Consider the following 19189-nt stretch of genomic DNA (forward strand, 5'->3'; position numbering starts at 1 on the left):
CCAATAAATGCATAGGTATTTGGGATTTCAGTAAATTAAAATTGGCAAATTTTGGTGTAAAAAATAAACAAAAAAGAAGAAGTCTCTTGACTCTACTTTATGCCCAGCCACCAGTCGCCACTCGCCACCACAGATTACTAGTATATATTTGTAGACTCGCCACCATTAGTCAATGTCAATGTCAGAATGCGGCGCGACGCGATCTACTTTAGCGTGAAGAATAATTAATTTTTACAATGCTTATTTTATAATATTTCAATTGAAAATGTAAATATTAAAATAATGTTCAGTCGGACAGTTTCGAATTAACTTTTCGTTATCCGTATACATGTGTAAATTGACCAAAATGGTTTCCGGCGGCACAAGGGTGATCCAAGTCACCAATATCGCACCTCAAGCAACCAAAGATCAAATGCAAACCCTATTCGGGTACCTGGGTAAAATAGACGACATAAGACTGTATCCAACAATCAGAGACGTGTCTTGTCCCGTCCAATCCAGGATATGCTACGTTAAATATTACGATTCGGCGACAGTAAACGTCGCACAGCACATGACTAACACCGTGTTTATCGACCGAGCGCTCATCGTCATTCCCATGCAGTCAGGAGAGATTCCCGACGAGCATAAGGCGCTAGAAATGTCTAGCAACGGGACACTAGTGCCAGGTCTTAACACTGTGGAGCCCAGACTACCAGCTCACGTCATAAACTCGTTAGAAGGCGTTCCACCTAATCAAATCATTCAGACCTACGATCCAAAAATGGCTGCTGCGGGTCTGCCTGGCTATCCACCCTTGCCAGCGGCATATGATTCTAGGAAAATTGAGGAAATAAGAAGAACACTTTTGTTGGGCAATGTTGGTGAACTAACTCATCAACAACTCATAGACCACTTTGGCCAGGCTGGAGAAGTTAGCTACTTGCGTTTTTGTGAGCGTGATGTAGACAATTTGAAGTATGCCCTCATTGAAATGACTGAACAAGAGAGTGTTCTGAAGGCGTTACAGCTAAATGGGTCAACTGTTGAAGGTCAAACAATAATGGTAAGAATCTTAATAATCATTTTTATACTGTACTTTCAAAATAGTATTTAAAATAATATAATGTTGCGGTTTGGATGCTATGGAAAAAAGCCTTTTATTCTAAAGAGGTTTCACCCAAAAAAATTCAACAGATTACATCTAAAGTAGACACATACTTTTCATTTTAAAGCCACTGTGTCTTGTATAACAAAAACTTTCTACTATATTCTAGGTGCATCATGCAACTCAAGCTATCTCTAAACCTCAAACGAAGAGCAATGAAGCAGCCCAGCGAGAGATTGAAGAGGCCATGTGTAGGGTTAAGGAAGCTCAGAACCTGATTTCGGCTGCAATTGATCCTGTTATAGGACTCTTGTCCAAGGATAAAAGAAGGTAATGTTATTCTAGATTTATTTCACAATGTGTTGTAATGATTGAATTAGCTATTTATATTACTTATAAATATTTGTTGCACATATATTGTGTAATAATTATGTTTTTACATGATATGACTGTGATGATCAGTGCCTTAAATAGGGCGGTGCCATCGGTGCCCAGGCACAGGGCGTAGACTCTGGGGGGCGCAAGAATGGCTGGACCAGGCAGGACTCTTATTTTTTCGGTTTGCTCCCAATAAGTTCCTGCTGCGCCCCAGAGATGTTTCTCAATGTAATAAAAAAATATCCACAGCCGAACATAATATAACCTCCTCCTTTTTTGAAGTCGGTTAAAAGACAAGGGTGCAGTTATAGAAGCTCGCACAGGGCCCGAAAAAGGCTATTTACGGCACTGGTGATGATCATTTTTGAAATATCTATAAACTTTTAAAAATAAATCTAAGTCAAGCTAACTTTTAAAGTTGTATACAGCTACAAATCACAATAGCACATACAATCTTATTCATTCTGCCAATACACAAGCTGCTATGTCATGTAAAATAGATTTGTTATATTTTAATAATTTTTCAACTATTAAAGCTAATACTAGATGACGCCCGCAACTGTATCATGTGTTCTTTCCTAAGACTCTAAAGTATCTCCATACCAAATTTTAGCAAAATTGGTTGAGCTGTTTGACCGGGAGATGGTGACACAAAATTCTTGGTCAATTGTACCAGGATGACGGTTTTTCAGGGGTCTAATTACATATGGGGCAAAAAGGAAAATGATGGTCATAGCGCTTGCACTGGCGGCCCAAACGCGTGGGCGTTAATCGAACGCGTTGGTTAAATAACGAGTGTTGAACGATTTGTTCCACAAAAATGCTTGTATTTTCAGATAGTAAAAAAAAAATTGTAGGCGGTAGCGTAATGCAATACTTCTTGGGGTGGTACCAGTATGGCATTTGGATTTTTAGAAATTATACGATACAATGTGACCATTACATATTATATTTGCCATACTTCTAGTAGAGGGAAAAAGTGGCGCCATACTTGAAAAATCGTATGAAATACGAATAAAATCTTAGGATTTTGAAAAAATATTGTTCACATTTGCCACCTCCCACAGGTATGGCATTATCCGACTTCTATTTATGATCATACAGGGAACTGTTAAAAAAGTTTCATGGTGGTACAAATCGTTTGGGGAAAGAAAAAAAATCACTCCTTTGCAGTGGTATGGTGGCCATTGGGAACTGTCGGAAAAGTATGGCAAAGTGATTTTCGTGAATGGATACTCTACGATAATTAGCTATGCAAAAATTAGCCTGGTACAATTAATGGTTGAATTGTTTTATTCAAATTAATGTATTCGCGTCGGTATGGCGGGCTGTAGTCATACCCGAGAAGTATGGCATTACGCTACTGCCTACTTCTTTTTTTCGACTATCTGAAAATACAAGCATTTTTGTGGAACAAATCGTTCTACACTCGTTATTTAGAGCGCGAGGGCCCTTAGACCGCGAGGCCCACGCCTTACGCGGCCTATGTGGTCATGTATTAATAATAATAACTCCTACACCGGTTTCGGTGACGGTGCTGCGGTGGCCGGTTTCATTGAAACCAGGCCAGTTATGCAGGAGTAATTTTATAGTGCCCAAGTGTGTGCGCAGTACACAAGAGCACTCTCTTTTCCTTGACTCTCATAACCCAGTGGAACGGACGACCGACACGACTGGCAGGACCGACTTTTTACATGCCCATCCGACGGATGGATCATCTTACTTGTCAGACAATCAGGTGATGAGCCTGCATTGTCCTAACCAAACTTGGAAATAACATGTTTCCAACGCGGGAATCGAACCCACGACCTCCGAGTCAAGAGCCACTGGACCACGGAGGCGTATGTATATATCTGGTCATGTATTGTTAATTGTTATATTCCCAGGACGCGTTCCCGGTCACGGTCACGGCGGCGGTCACGGTCGCGGTCACGCCGCTCCCGCTCCCGTCGCAAGCGGTCCCGCTCGCGCTCGCGACACCGCTCTCGACGGTCGCGCTCGAGGCACCGACATCGCTCCAGGTATAGCTAACGCTAAAGCATCATAAAAGTGAAGTTTTTGTGACTCTTATTTACGATTAGATTTTATCCGCAACTTTGCATGTTTCGTTTATCAGGCGAGAATCGTAAATTTTTTCGAGATAGAAACTATTCTATGTCGATGCTCAAAGTATCTCTATCCTAAATTAACTACCAGACAGATTTTTTTATTTATAATATAAGAATTATTACAGTAGTCATAATAATATTTTGTTATATTTAAAAAAACTATATTTTATGTCTTTTCTCCAGTAGGTCTCGCTCCCGTCATCGCAGCTCGCGGCGTAGTCGCTCGCGGTCGCGACATCGCTCCTCCCGCTCCAAGCGCGACCGCTCGCGTGACAAAGACCGCGACCGCAAGGACAAGACCGACAAGGACAAAGATAAGAAGGACAAGGACAGGGAGAAGTCCAAGGAGAGAGAGAAATCCAAGGATAGGGAAAAGTCCAAGTCACCCGCCAAGGATGTTGAAAAGGAGACAAAATCAGATAAGGAATCTGCGGCGGCAGAAACTAACGGAAGCAGTTCCGAAAGCAAATCCAAAGCCTCCACCCCTGTGGACGATAAGGAAAAACCAAGCGAGCCCGATAAGGACGCTGATAAGGATACGAAAGTCAAGGAGAAGGAGAGAGAAAGATCCCCGAGGAAGAAGGATAGATCCAGATCGAGGGATAGGAAGCGCGATCGATCGAGGTCGAAGCGGAGGTCGCGGTCGCGATCGAAGAGGAAGCGTTCGCGATCCCGCCGTCGGTCTCGGTCGAGGGACAGAAAGCGGTCGCGATCTAGAGACAGGAAGCGCTCGAGGTCGCGAGACCGAAAGCGGTCCAGGTCAAGGGACAGAAAACGGTCCAGGTCCAGGGACAGGAAAAAGTCGAGGTCGAGGGACAGAAAGAGGTCCCGATCTCGCGACCGCAAGAGATCTCGGTCGCACAGCAGGCGATCAAAAAGCCGCTCCACTCGCGACTCCAAGACCCCCCACGATAGGAGGTCCAGGGAGAAGAGTCTGAACCCTCCTCCGCCCACCATCATAGAGGAGAACGAGTCCATGATCGAGAAGACTCCGGAGCTAGGCAACGAGAAACATTCTCCAGACAACATGGACATTTCCAATTCACCGTAAATGTTGGAACATGTTTGTCATGTTCATAGTGTGTATCATGCATTAATTAAGAATTGCTACCAATAAGTAAAAATAAATACAATAATAAATTGTCTTGTTTTATTTTATGAAAAAAAATTATGAAATCTTTGTATTCTGAGGCCATTTTACTATGAATTATGTTTCTATCACTAGGCAATAATATCTGCCTCCTACGATTTATTATTATATTAATTATTTTTAGTTGACATGCAATAGCCAATAGTTCATCTATTTAAGTTGGTATTGCTTTCGAATAAGCATTCAAACTTTTTAATTACCATTGCTAATAAGCGTGAAATATAATGAAAACTATGTATTTGGCTATTCAGAACATCAATGTAAGTGAAATACTGTTATTTTAAACCGTTTTTAATATCACTTAAAATTAATAATGATCATAATAATAAATAACTTTTTGTATCTTTAAAGATACAGGTTTTTTCACGTTTTTCTCAAAATCTGTAAAATATTATTTGCGTTCCGATCTACGCAGAACACACATAGAGCTTCCGCAGACTACAGCCTTTAGTCGGCCGATAGTTTGACCAAATCGGGCCTTGGGGTTACAGTACATTGTTATCGGCCGATAATTTTTTTAGTTCATATATCTCCGTACTGATTAAGCTTTAGATCAAACTATCGGCCGACTAAAAGTCTGCAGTCTGCCGGGCTCTCACAGTTTATTCTTTATTTTATTTTTCACATTAGCCTGAACGCCGGAAATATCAAACCTACCCAATAAATTAAGCAATCTTTAACTTAGTTTTTTTTTATTTGTTTACCAAATAAGACAATATACAATTATTCAACTTAAACACCATTAAAAACCAATGAGGTTTGTGTAATGCTGCAGATAGAGTCCTATTCACAAATATGGGTATAAATAATTATTAAAACTAAAATATATATCAGTTAGATCAGTGTTTCCCAATTAGTGGTACGCGTACCCCCAGGGGTACGTGAAATTGCATCAAGGGGTACGTGCGGCTATCAGTAAAAACAAGAACAATTTCCAGGTGTTAATCCAGGGTGTCAACTTACTACCTGTATTGGTAATTTCATCAAAATTGGTCCAGGCGTTTGAGAATGAAAAAGTAACGAACATACACACACTCACAAACTTTCGCATTTATAATATTATTAGTGTGATTGCTACAATAAGGGGTACGCAGGTTTGAGGTCTTTTTTGAAGTGGTACGCAGCAAAAACTAATTGGGAACCACTGAGTTAGATGATACTTGGTACTACAAAGTTACTTTATACGTTAATTAGGAACAAGATAGATAAAAATACTTAATTCTCTCGATTGCTTTCGATAAATTTTCAGGGCTACTACACGCTCTTTACATATCTACACTACTTCGTGCCTGGTAGACTTAGAATCCATACCAATGTCTATATGGTAAGGCTTTTTGAAGACAACCTTGACAAATCTACCAGACGTTGGCTACTAAAAGGCGAAAGACCTTATCCAGGCTACTGCAGAGCTCCAGGCGGTACAAAATGTCTACCACAACTGTGCAATTGTAAAAAGTTAGAGGAGTTTTGGATTGAATTCTGCAAGAAGAGTACATCCAAGGAGTGCATGCTGAACTTTGTCAAATAAATTCAGATATTTTAAGAATATAAGACGACCTCAAACGAAGTAAAATATTAAAAGTTAAAACAATAATAAATGAGTTTCATATTTTATTTTTACATTGTTTTGGCGTCTGCTACATATTATTATATTATTAAAGTAGTAAAATTGTTATTTACCCATATTTACCTCATCATAGCTGCTTCTTTTGTCTTATAGAGTAGGGTTGCCAGGTCACTAAACCGAAAAGCCGGACAAAGCAGCCGGCTTGGCCGGACATTTGAACAAAAAAGTCCTGCTATTGAATACTTAGAATCTGAACTCTTAGTGTAGGAATATGTTTGTAATTTTCTGTTTTATTAAAACAATTAAACCTACAATTTTACATTTTATTAGGTGTAAAACCTTCTAAAATTAGTAGATTTTCATATAAAATTATTGATTCAAAGCTCTACAAAAGCCGGGCTCCTCTTAATTTTGGCCAGACAGGCAATCAAAAAGCCTGACTGTGTCCGGCTTTATCTGGACGCCTGGCAACTCTAATAGTGAGAATTTATTTTATGAATATGCATTAAGCGTGTACAAAAACAAGAAAGCGATAATAATTGGTTAGTACAGAATAAATCTTTATTAAATTAAAAATATAAAATATGAGTGCAGTGTGTATTTATATGTACAAAATATTTATGAAATCTTATGACTACTTCAAAATTACAATTTTTATGAAGATGAATTTATGTTATAATTCATTGAACCATCACAATCTAAGATTCTAGGGCCACAAGACCAGCTGTCTTGAAATAACGGTATACATAATATTATTTAAATTTAAGTAAGTATATTTATGTTCATTTTCTCCCACCATAGCGCCTAAACTACTGATTTGGTTTAAAAAATAATGTGTCAATAGATTTCTATTAATTGTAGGGTAACATACGTCTTACAATTTACCTAATCCGGTCTTTTTGACTGACATTATTATAATTTATCTGGGTAAATAAAAAGCCAAGACACTTAGGCTAATATCATTATCAACATTACATTTAAAGCAATTTCGAAAGTAGACCTACTAGATACTTTGAAACGTGATAGGATTGATTAATCCTAATTCATTTTTAAATCTTAGCTTCGCTTTTGATTCAATACAATATGACCAAGTTACTTAGCTTTTGTAACAAGAGTTTATCATTTCAATAGTGTTGTTGATTGGTTAATGTCAATTTCTAACTACTTTATCGATAACATCCAAAACAGTACCCAGGGTAATAAAGGCCTTGGTTACTTTTAATTTGTCTATGTCTTTGCCGAATTAAAAAAAAAAACTAAACGTCACTCAGGCAGCCTAGTATTTGTTTGCCAGATTAAAAAAAATAAACGTCACTCGGGCCTATTTCTTTACCGGATTTTTATTAAAAAAAACTTCACTCGGGTAGTATGTCGTGCATGGCGTACCGCCACGTCCAACGACGCGCGAGCGTCTCAAAACGCGCGCGGTCGCGGACGTACATCTCGCCGACCGCTGGCTCCATACACACCTGTAATGGTTGGATCCATATTACATTTATTTATTACCTGATTAACAATCTAGATTCTAGCAAATTAACATTTCACAAATCACACTTTAAGTAACAATTGCAGCTGTACATTGCACTGTACTGTGTAACTATAAACCATTCACACAATATTATACCAAATCAATAAATTGTTTTACATTTATTTGAAATAATAATAAACACTAACCGCCGTAATTAGAGCCATTTAATTACGATTAACCTTCAATTTAATGAAGAGTTTGACAGATAATGTATGAGGCTTATGTCAAAATTTTGAATTAATTACATTTAAGTAATTAATGTTCCACTCTGAGTGCGGCAGTAATCCCCTTACAAACTGTCACACTGTGTGTGTGTGTGCGTGTGAGTGTGTGCGTGCGTGTGAGTGTGTGTGTGCGCGTGTAACTCACCTCAGTGTAGGGGTCAGTGAGCAGGCTCTGTATGGAGATGAGCACCTTGCTGAGTGTGAGCGCGAGCGACCAGTTGTGGTGCACGGAGTCGATGCCGACGTCGCCGTGCCGCGACACGTTAGGGTGTAACACGCGCGTTAGGAACCGTACCACAGGTGGACTCATGGGGTAGCTGCAATATAATGTTAAAGGTCAGCGCACGTCGAAAGGCAGCTCTGGATTTATGTATAGGCCATGGCCTTTGGGCGGCAGCGTCGTATGGCGTCCTAGGGGGGTCGGCAGGGTCCTAGGATGGCAGAAGTTGAGTCGAGCGTCTGCAGTCTCGCCACAAAATTAACTTTAGTTTCTTTGTGGTGAGAGTACCGACGAATCTTCTTTCGACCTTTAAGGCGCCGGAGTTCTGGCCGATGGATGTGGTCTACCGGAGGTTCCGGGGGAGACTCCGAAACGAAGCGCGTCACGTAGCCGTCAACACGTGACAAGGTGTAGTTTTAAGTATATAATAATATATTTGTATGTTAGTCCTTAAGGTATTTATTATAATATGAATATGTAGGTTGTCCATTTATTTCAGCCTAGATGCCTGAAATAAATGGACAAATAGAAGAGTTCGTACATAGGGGCGGAAAAATTAAAGTCGCCCATACTCATAACAATTAATATAAATCCAGCCCTGACAAAAAGAGATTATGATATTTAAGAAATAGACAAAAAAAAACTCTATATATATCAGCTATGAGGCACTTTAAAGCGAAAAGTAATGCTCAAATACTTACGAGTATGGCACCTGTATATACAGGAAGAATAAACCGCCTTCGTATGGCGAGCCAACTGGCCCCGTGACGCTGGCCTGCCAGTGACAGCACTTGGGGTCGAGCGGTGTAGCCGCTATACCCTCCGGTGGATCGTTGCGCAGCACCTAGGATTAACATTAAAGAAATCGCTAAGATATATGAATTTCAATAAGCTTTAATGATAACAATTTGAATGCCACGCAATGAAGAAATACATACTATCGGAGAAGTTGATTCATAGGCATACCTTTTGACGACCTCTGTGGCTCAGTTGGTGGCACTGACCTCTATTATAAGACTTGTATAATGGAGATCAGTGGTTGGTGGGCTATTGGTAGCTCAAGCCGGGGGTCGCGGGTTCGAATCCCGCCGACGGAACAAAAAAATTTTCCAAGTTCTTGGGTCATGGATGTACATGTATTAAATATGTGTATCATATAATAAAAATCTTACATATATGTATATTTATTTATTTATTTATAAATTCTTTATTTGCACATAAAGTAACATACAAAATGAAGAACACAACAAAAGATACATTAAACAATTACAATACAATTACAATAAAATTTACAAATTTATAAAAATGTGCAAATTGGCGGCCTTACCGCATTAAGCGGTTTCTACCAGGCAATCGTCAATATAAAATATTTGAAAAAACAATAGTATAAAACTATTACTTACAATACATAATATGAGATAAAATAAACTACTTATACTTTACATAGATATAATATTCTGCCCAAGGAACTGATTGGACTCTTTCAGTACTGGTACGGTCATCAGAAAAATAGTGTAAAATGGGCTGGAGTGTTTTCTGAGGTGTACGGGTTGGAGTGTGGGACGAGACAGGGGGGGATAAGCTCGCCCCGCCTCTTTAACCTGTACATGAATCGGCTGAAAGGTGACCTCAACAGCACCTACATAGGATGTCACGTTGACGGCGTCTGTATCAATAATATAAGTTATGCTTAGGCTTATAAGTAGGCTTCTCCGTGTCTGTGAAGAGTATGCGGTGGAACATGGGCTCAGGTATAACGATAATAAAAGCGAATTTATGGTTTTTAATGCAGGCGCTGACAGGAGTCGCAGAAGTGTACCTCCTGTGACTCTTGGCAGTGTGCAGCTGAGAATAGTCGACCGAGTTAAATATCTGGGTCACTGGGTCACCGCCTCTCTATCAGATACGGAGGACATAGAGAGGGAGCGTAGAGCGCTATGTGTGCGCGGTAATATGCTGGCACGTAGGTTCGCACGATGTAGCAGGGACACAAAAATAACGCTCTTTAAAGCGTGTTGTCAGTCGTTCTACACGTGTAGCCTATGGGTCAGATTTACGCAGCGCTTATATAGTACGCTGAAAGTCCAGTACAACAACATATTCAGGATGCTGTTAGGTCTGTCGCGTTATTGTAGCGATTCATATATGTTCGCTGAGGCACATACAGACTGTTTTCAGACAATTATTAGAAAGAGATGTGCCTCGCTCTGGTCGCGTGTGCAAAACAATCCAAACAGACTCCTGAATGTGTTGGGTAACAGGTGGGAATCCATGTTGTTGAAGCATTGGGTGCAGCTCCATGCTCCAATAGCCCGGTCCCCATATATTTAATTTTTAACAATATTATGTAATGTAATTCCAATTTCTTTTATATTTTACTAACACTAGAATAATGACATATTGTTGTAACTAACACTATGGATGAAAATCTGAAATAAATGAATTGAATTGAATAAGGCAAAAATATGAAAAAATTACAGAAGATAAGAATTTTATGATAAGTAATTAATATTAGTACTAACACCAAAATTTTCATATTGAAGGAAATAGGTCTAAGTAGTGTTTCTTGACACGTTTCTTAAAGATATTTATGGATTCAGAGCTTTGTATCGAATCAGGTAAAGAGTTCCAGAGACGAATAGCGGAGATGGTGAAAGAAGAATCATAGAATGAAGTTTTATGGGAAGGGAAGGCAAGCGTAAGTTTCTTTGCAGAGCGAAGAATAGGATTGCCATGACCTAGAAAATTGAAATTTGATTTTAGGTAGGCAGGAGTTGAGGGATTAAAAAGGATATTGTAAAGTAAATGCAGGACGTGAGAATTTCGACGCATCTTGATCGGAAGCCAGTTGAGCTGAGACCGGTATTCAGACACATGATCAAATTTGCGAAGGCCAAATATAAAACGGATGCACAAATTTTGAAGGCGTTGAAGGGAAGAGAGAAGATTTTCGTTTAGATCACAGTAGCAAACGTCAGCATAGTCAAGAATTGGGAAAATATAGTAGTGGCTAGTTTTATTTTGGTTGCAACTGGCAGGAAATTGCTCAATCGCCTAAGAGATGCAGTGGCAGCATTCAGCTTTTTGCGTAGTTCTTGGACCTGGAAATCCCATGAGAGGGTGCGCCCAAGTAGCACACTTCAGACGCCTTAAATCTATTTATACTTTAGGAGTACTAATCATGGTTTTTTTATAGACAAAATAGACATTGGCATTCTATACATGGTTTTGAATAAGAACTAAGTTTCTAATAGAAAAAAATATCTAGTGTTCCTTGTTTTAAAACATTTATTAGTTCATTACACTGAGTTAAGAGCAAATTGATTTGTTATGGACTATATTTGCTCTGTTACAAGCGCTGCTGTAGTTCAATTACTCTAGAGACTTATTATCACAAATACTTTTTAAGAATTGAAATTATTTGTAGAACAATTACTCTAAAAGTAATCAAAAGGGTTTTTAGATGCATTAGTTAGGCACTTTTTTAAGTCTATACTTAATAGAATCATTGACTAGATACTCAATAGTGTATACTCTAGTGAAAGTCCTGTTTCCTCCATCATTAGGAAACTTAGGCTTTAAACATTTTATTTTAAGAGTATTAAGTATATAAAGGACAGCGTTCTGCAAGCATGAGGAAAACAGGAGATATATAATATTAGAAAGACAGGAGGCTTCCGGAGAAAAATGGAAAAGTATAAAAATCGTCCAAGTGCAAGTCAGATTCTCGCACGAAGGGTTCCGTACCATTATACATAGAGAAAAAATTGGCCTAAAATTGTGTTTTTTCTTTTGTATCGGAGCACCCCTTTATTTTTATTTTATTTTAATTTTAGTAGAATTTTTGTATCAATTATTAATGTTGGTTAAGTAATATTTGAGGATTCTGTAAAAAATTTAAGTGCCTACGTGTTGCCATTATGGACTACGAGATTAATTTTATTTTGTTTTCAGTATTTGTTGTTATAGCGGCAACAGAAATACACAATCTGTCGAAATTTCAGAAGTCGACTAGCTATAGCGGCTCTTGAATTACAGCCTGGAGACAGACAGACGGACAGACAACGAAGTCTTAGTAATAGGGTCCCGTTTTTACCTCTTGGGTACGGAACCCTAAAAAGGTGCCGCTAGACGGTCACATCAACTTTCTTTGCCCTCAAAGTCATCAGTCATCTATTCAGCAACAAATCGACAATTATTTTCATCAAGCTGCGAAGAAGAATCACCATTCACCGTCTTAATAAAAATCGATTCTTGATGAAAACCATTATAAACTACAAGTGCAAGTTGACTTGCCATGCTCTTAAAATTACCTTTAGCTTAATTTTAGGAGTAAATCTTCTAATCAATACTTACTTATAGATAATTTAATCTAGAGGCCATTTTTATTAATAGAATACGACGGTAATCGCCATTTTGGTAAAAACCTAAAAAAATTAGTTACAATAAAATACGCGATTTATTAATTTGTAAACATAAATATACTTACTTAAATAAATGAAATTTTTATCAAAATACATTGTTTAGGTACTTATTTATTTTAACAAAATATATTTAAAAATGTGCACCAATAATATTTTTTATTAAACAAATATCATTTAAATTTACGAATATAAAAGGCCCATAAGTTTTTTAAAACTATTTCATCAACTTTTACGATAAAATAAATTCGGCACGGAATTTGAGCCCTCCGTTCGCGCGAAACATAAAAAATAAATTTTACATATTTGATTTCATTTCGCCATTAAATCTTTAACTTAAAATACTTTTAACTACGGTGTGCCATTAGAAAATAGGAAATGCTTTTTAAAAGAAAAACCTTGTTGATGTTTTTATTTAGTTGATTTTGATTATTACTGGTTTTAAAAATATTCACCACTAGAACGTCAGTAGAGTAATGGTGTTATCTTAATGTTGGCTACAAAACCTAATTCCTTTCTTATGTGCCTCTTATTATGTTCTTATAATAGTTTTGTAGATATTCCTATAGATAAATATAAATTGATCTTATAGTTATCTAATGATGAATTCTTATGCTGCTCTTGTCATTATAGTGTAGACAGGTGCCCATTTTTACTGAACTCGGTATAAAGGATATCTTAAGGATATCTTCAGGATATCTTCAGGGATTATTGACTCTTATGTGAGAATACTATTAGTTTAAGTCTATAAAATAACTAATAGTGCTTCACTAGATATACTTGTGCTGCTTGGGCGGTCAAAGTAAACTCCAAGATTACGCACGGAGGAGCTGTAGGGAATAACATTTCCATCAAGAAGAATGTCAGGTAAGGTCTTCCAGTCTACTTTCGCAATAAGCTGCCTGCTGCCAATTATGATGCATTGATTCAGCAATTTTCACCAGGGCTGTGGAAGTGCTATGTCCGAAACGAAATCCTGATTGTAGTGGATTTAGTAGATTGTGCATGTTAAGGAAAGATTGAAGTTGATGATGTACATAGCGTTCTAATATTTTTGAAAGAAATGGAAGGATAGAGATCGGACGATAATCAGAGTAACTATGAATCGGGAATCGGTTTTTTGGGTAGCGGTATTATGTTTGCATCTTTACAGGAAGAGGGAAAGACCCCGGTAGTAAGAGAATAGTTAAGGATGTGGACAATGATCGGAGCTAAAATATCTAACAATGTAACTATCATATTTCGACCAATACAGTCACTGCCCACAGCCCTTGATGAAATTGACATGATAGACTTCTTCACCTCGGTGACAGACAATTCCCTAAATGAAAAAGAAGTATTAGCACAAAGAAAAGCTCAAACTACTCATAACTTACCTGTAAGCTGGACAGATTATGGGTAGTTTGAGCTTTTCTTTGTGTGTCAATATGTATAGTATAACCCCCTTACGAATAAACGCTGTTTAAGCTTTAAATAGTTATACAGTGTTTTGTCTTCTTCAATCCAATTAAAAATGTCACTTGTGTGACAGGAACAAAACACTGTATAATTCAAAGCCTATAAAACGTTTATTAGTAAGGGGTTAAAGTATTAAATATATTTCCGTTATCTGGTACCCGTAACACAAGTCCTTCAGGTACTTACCACGAGGCCAGACTGACGTGGTGTGAAGCGTCCATAGATATTATTATACCTGCGTAATTTGGTAGCGTTAACCCAGCAGACAGATCACCGCTATCATTGAATTGACATAATCTGACCACATGTGACATGACGTAGGTCCGTCAACTGCCTATGAATCCATTTCTTCAATGGTACACGACAATTCTTCTGAGTTGACTCTTAGCACCGTTGAAGTCATCTATGTATAATATCCGCAGCCAAGTAACATAGTTACCATGAGTGATATCTTACCTTGAGCTCAATACGCAGTCTGTTGCGTCGCCAGGCGTTGTCTTCGCCTGCGGGTTGCGCCTGCACGCACATCTGCACCAGACAGTTGCGGCAGAAACATGACTCCACCAGGGACTGGTATTTCTAAACAAGGATTAAGATAAACACATTACTGATTAAGTTAATAAAAATAACAATAGTATGGGTTACCACTTACTGATAAAGTGCCGGATAGGCTATCCACGACTTTTTTTGACAGATTCTCCATACTCTATCTGTCAAGTTAAGTGGTGGATAGCCTATCCGGCAACCAACAATTAACTTGACACATTAACTTAGGGCCTGTTTCACCAGGAAGTGGTGAATCAGGCCCCAAGTTATGTTACTGTAACATATATCAGTCTTTCACAAAGTGGGCGATAACGCCACCTTGTGGGCGCTGAAGGTCTAAAGGGGGGCGCTGTGGGACCCAGAAAAAAAATGGGGGCGTTGTGTAGAGGCTATTGGGGGATGATTTATTTCATCTGGATGCATTTACTGAAACAATGGGGGCACTAAAACATAATTTCTTCTCCACTTTGAGAAGAATTAGACAAAATAAGTTTGGGAACCCCTGCATTATATTATACCCAGTATTAAATGTTTCCTGCATAGTTATTCTATGTCCTTCCTCTTTGAAGTACTTCCATACTTCGCAAGAAGATGTTCCATGTATGGAGGTATTTCAAAGCATTATGTTAGCAATGATGTCTCGGCTAATTAATTCAGTAACATAATATTGAATACCTTATGCCAGTCAATATTAGCCAGCAATGGTCTGTACAGTGGCCAGCGTCGCGCAGCGAACGCGGCCCAGCGCGGTGGGGGGACGCGCGCGCGCACCAGCCCTCGCCACCGCCCACAGACCCGCGCGCACGCGCACAGCGATAAGTCGTCCAGGTAGCGGAATATGCAGAGGAGCACTGTAATAATATACATTTAAATAGCATAATTTGTACTTGTATAAACCAATACTGAAGCAGGGGGACCTAAATTTTTGAAACTATAGGTGCCTACCTACAGTTTCAAAAATCACGTGTCGAGAAGAAAATAAGAGATTAGAATATATAGATTGCAGAAATAAGCCATAAGAGCCCACACATTATCTATATTTAATAAAAATTAATTTTAAATTTTATTAGTCTCGCCTGGTCTCGCTAAAACTCACTGTTGTCGGAAACTCTGAAGTCAAAAGTAAGTTTACATTAATATGATAGAAAGTTTACGAGTTAAGTGCATAAAGTTAATATACCTAGTGGGATAGAGCAATCTAGTGGAAAAAGCAATTGAACATGATTTCTATGAGATTAAATTGTCAACGTGCGGCACGTGCCGACTGGTTGTCAAAAAAAGAGTGCTGCTGTCATGTATCACATGTCTCTTTTTACCACGCAGTGTTACTGATAGTGACATCTCTCTTGCTCGGGCTTTTGTTTCTCTATTCCGCTAGGTATATTAACTTTATGGTTAAGTGATACAAAGTTTACAGGTCATCTAGTTTTGTAATAAAACACTCTTGTTGCTTACACCAGCAATCTAAAATATATCCAACACGGTTTTTTACTTTAATGCGGTGTCACCTTAAACTCAAAGTTTAAAAATTAAGTACCTTTACAAACTCTCCTAAACCATTAAAACAATTTAGATGTTATTTGATGTAAACTGTTTTAATGGTGTAATAAAGTGGCGCACTTTAACATTTTATTAATAAAACAAACAAACCTTCCGCTGGCAAGTGTTCAACCAGCCCAGGTGGGAGATTATCTGGCATGCGTGGAGTGGAGAGTATTTGCAGGGACAGGGCCAAGCTCGGTGGCTGTGGGGGAGGGCCATGGCCAGCCAGGTCCTCAGCCCCCTCCTGTGGAGCCAACGAGGTGGCTGAACAGCTCCCTCCACTACCACTACCACTGGCTCCGGGACCAGAGTTGCTGGCACGGCTCCCATCATCCTCTGGACTTGTTTCACTGTCCAATGAATTCTGTGAGAGAATGTGTAAAGTAGTTAAATAAGTGCATAATTTTCAAAAAATTAACACTAAGATGGGATGCCTCTTGTACATAAAGTAACACATTTTCTATGGAAAATAATAAGTACTAATGTGTAGAAATGGATAAACTAAATATTATGACAAGACATTATTGAGACATAGACAAGAAAACATGTAAAAGTTTGTAGATTATCGTAAACATTACTTACTCTGTAATACCACCAAGCAGGTAATGGGAAGGATTTGTTGACTCTGCGTTCGGAGCTGTAGTTTAAATCTGACGGCTCATCGTTTCCAGAGTCTCCGTCATCTGTCTTTTCGCTGCAGAAATATGAGCTTGGGAGGTAAGACGGAAAATCGGGGAAGAGAAACGCATGACAAGTTACACAGACCGGTTCGCCGAAACTAGGGCCGTAATAGCCATTGCAAAGGTAGCAGCTTGAATTCTGAAACAAGCAATCACAGATGTACAGAAATGAAGACACTTTGGTGCACTAATTGTGATGAATTGGTTAATTACATTGAACTCAAATTCCAGCGGTTCCTCAATTGGCGTACCGGGCGGTAGTTTATCGCCATTATCTTCCAATTTCTTTATAAACTGATAAAACTCAGGTCCTACGACCGACATGTTTTTTTATTTGCTGTCAATTATAAAATTTTTGTTAGGAATTGACGAAGAAAATGTTTTGTAAACACCATTTGCAACAAATTACAAAATGTCTTATGTCACTGTCATCGTGGTGTCAATGTCACACGAAATTTTTTTTTTTACTTCGGCTATAAAACCATGGCCAGTGTTAAGTAAATGTCGAAAAACAATATTTTAATCACAGATTTGTTCTAGTATATCTACTATCTAGTACAATTTTTAGCATCATTTTCATATTATATCGTCAGGACTCAGGGGCCTTACTCCCGAAACTGATATCGATTTCGATTTACGATTTCAACGGTTTTTGACACTTTAGACATGGTTTAGACATCCAAAATAGCGCACGATCGTGCTGCGGATCGATTTGAAACTAATTCAACCTCAATGGATTTTGCTATTCCTGACAGCTATGCTAGCGCACGATCGGGCTGTGGCTCAATTTGGAACTAATCAGCATCGAAACATTCGCCAAATCGAAATCTTAGGTGCTCGCGACAAACAAAATTGTCTGAGAATCGACTTTCAGATCGTTTACAAACGTCAAATTTCACGGTAGCAACCATAAACCTATAATGCTAAAGACCAACAAAGAGTGCGAGAGAGAAGAAAATCCTTTATGGAATTATAACAAGATGAAAAGAGAGAGGCAGTCTAATGAAAATTGTAACCACTTTTATTTGACAGGTCGTCAAAAGTCGTCAGTCGTTTTTATGCCATTTCGGTATTTCCAATATATTGTTCAATTTGTTTGTTATTTTTAATAAATATTATTATATTTAAAAATTTTGACTTGTGCTGTAATTGTTTGCAATGTAAATCATAAGAATAATCCTGAAAAATATACATTTCACAGGTAATTAATCTTCATGTCCTAATTGCTACGATGTGTTTATTTTCGCTCTATTCTGTCTTTAGTTCTCTATTTCAAACAAAATATTATGAATCCTCTCTTTTACTTTCATATTTTGCGTAACTAAAGGTACTATTGTTCTTATATTACACAAATTTTGAAGAAATATTTTTCATCAAAATTTTTTACATATACGCTAGTGCTTGAATCAAATTTATCGATATGCTTATCGATATTTTACAATAACATAAAACTAAAATTAAAAATCATTTACCCTTTATATTTATCACCTTAAGCCCGGTTGCACATTATCCGAAATTTCTGATCAGAAAAATTCGGACGCCCGGCGGAACGCACTCTGTTCATGCATTTTGTTGTAGACCCATCATACTAAAATAATTTCTGACGTGTCAAAATGTATGAGCGGGGCGGGGCGTCCGAATTTGAGTGAAAAAGTATTAAATAATCCTTATTCTGTACTCAATCTTCATAATTTTGAAGTCGGTACCAGTCCTAAGTATATAAGTTCCAGTTATACCTATTCTCTCAGAGAACTGGCGATTAGGTTAGCTGGTCCCGATTGCAAAATAATGAAGATTGAGAACAGAATTAATACTGAGTACAGAATAAGAATTATTTAATACTTTTTAGTTCATTTAAGTATAATATTACTATTGTCATTGCCTTGGAGGTCGGTTTTAATTTTTTGTTTAAAAATAATAATTTTACTCATTTTAGCTGTCCATAACGTTTTCTATACTTACAGTTGGTGTTTTAAAAAATCAAAATCAAAATTGCTTTATTTCTGAACAAATCTAAAATAAAATATATTTTCAGAATACATGGTGCCTACCACCGGTTCGGTAACTAAGCCGACGAGAAGAACCGGCGTAAGAAACTCACACGCCCACTTTTTACCAAAAAAGTGAGAAAAAATATAATCTTTTAAAACAAAATTTACAATGCTGTAACTAAAAATTATACAATGTAAACATAGATAGATACATAATAATTGTAAGTCATGTAGAAGTAGCTTTGCAAGCAGTAATTCAGCATTCCCAAGATGTGCCATTGTTTATGAA

The 19189-nt window shown here is 37.9% G+C and overlaps 2 protein-coding genes across 3 annotated transcripts; one reads left to right on the plus strand and one right to left on the minus strand.

Annotated features, from left to right (window-relative positions):
• Window positions 1-193: 193 nt before the first annotated feature.
• Window positions 194-4714, plus strand: LOC121736921 (probable splicing factor, arginine/serine-rich 7). Of its 2 annotated transcripts, none has more exons than XM_042128389.1 (4): window positions 194-1045; window positions 1257-1417; window positions 3352-3486; window positions 3757-4714. In XM_042128389.1, the coding sequence occupies exons 1-4, from the start codon at window positions 329-331 to the stop codon at window positions 4622-4624; spliced, it is 1881 nt and encodes a 626-aa protein (XP_041984323.1). In that variant the 5' UTR covers window positions 194-328; the 3' UTR covers window positions 4625-4714. The 2 variants fall into 2 exon arrangements, with proteins under 2 accessions (XP_041984323.1, XP_041984324.1); XM_042128390.1 differs by having other exon boundaries at window positions 3760-4714.
• A 2232-nt stretch (window positions 4715-6946) lies between these two features.
• LOC121736922 lies at window positions 6947-17303 on the minus strand. The gene is made up of 8 exons (XM_042128391.1): window positions 17123-17303; window positions 16812-17048; window positions 16338-16593; window positions 15363-15538; window positions 14598-14720; window positions 8964-9106; window positions 8188-8359; window positions 6947-7759 (listed from the first exon to the last, which is right to left on the minus strand). Exons 1-8 carry the CDS (start codon window positions 17231-17233, stop codon window positions 7646-7648), a joined length of 1332 nt encoding a protein of 443 aa, XP_041984325.1. The 5' UTR covers window positions 17234-17303; the 3' UTR covers window positions 6947-7645.
• Between the last annotated feature and the right edge of the window lie 1886 nt (window positions 17304-19189).

This window comes from Aricia agestis, chromosome 20, assembly GCF_905147365.1.
Source record: "Aricia agestis chromosome 20, ilAriAges1.1, whole genome shotgun sequence".
NCBI lineage: Eukaryota > Metazoa > Arthropoda > Insecta > Lepidoptera > Lycaenidae > Aricia > Aricia agestis.

Excerpts from the sequence above, each read along its gene's own strand:
- LOC121736921 (XM_042128389.1), top strand. The coding sequence starts at position 329 with ATGTGTAAATTGACCAAAATGGTTTCCGGCGGCACAAGGGTGATCCAA. Across the intron at positions 1,046-1,256 it reads TTGAAGGTCAAACAATAATG|GTGCATCATGCAACTCAAGC; the intron begins GTAAGAATCTTA and ends ACTATATTCTAG. Across the intron at positions 3,487-3,756 it reads AGGCACCGACATCGCTCCAG|TAGGTCTCGCTCCCGTCATC; the intron begins GTATAGCTAACG and ends TCTTTTCTCCAG.
- LOC121736922 (XM_042128391.1), bottom strand. The coding sequence starts at position 17,233 with ATGTCGGTCGTAGGACCTGAGTTTTATCAGTTTATAAAGAAATTGGAA. Across the intron at positions 16,594-16,811 it reads CTGCTTGGTGGTATTACAGA|AATTCATTGGACAGTGAAAC; the intron begins GTAAGTAATGTT and ends ATTCTCTCACAG. Across the intron at positions 15,539-16,337 it reads TGAACACTTGCCAGCGGAAG|TGCTCCTCTGCATATTCCGC; the intron begins GTTTGTTTGTTT and ends ATATTATTACAG.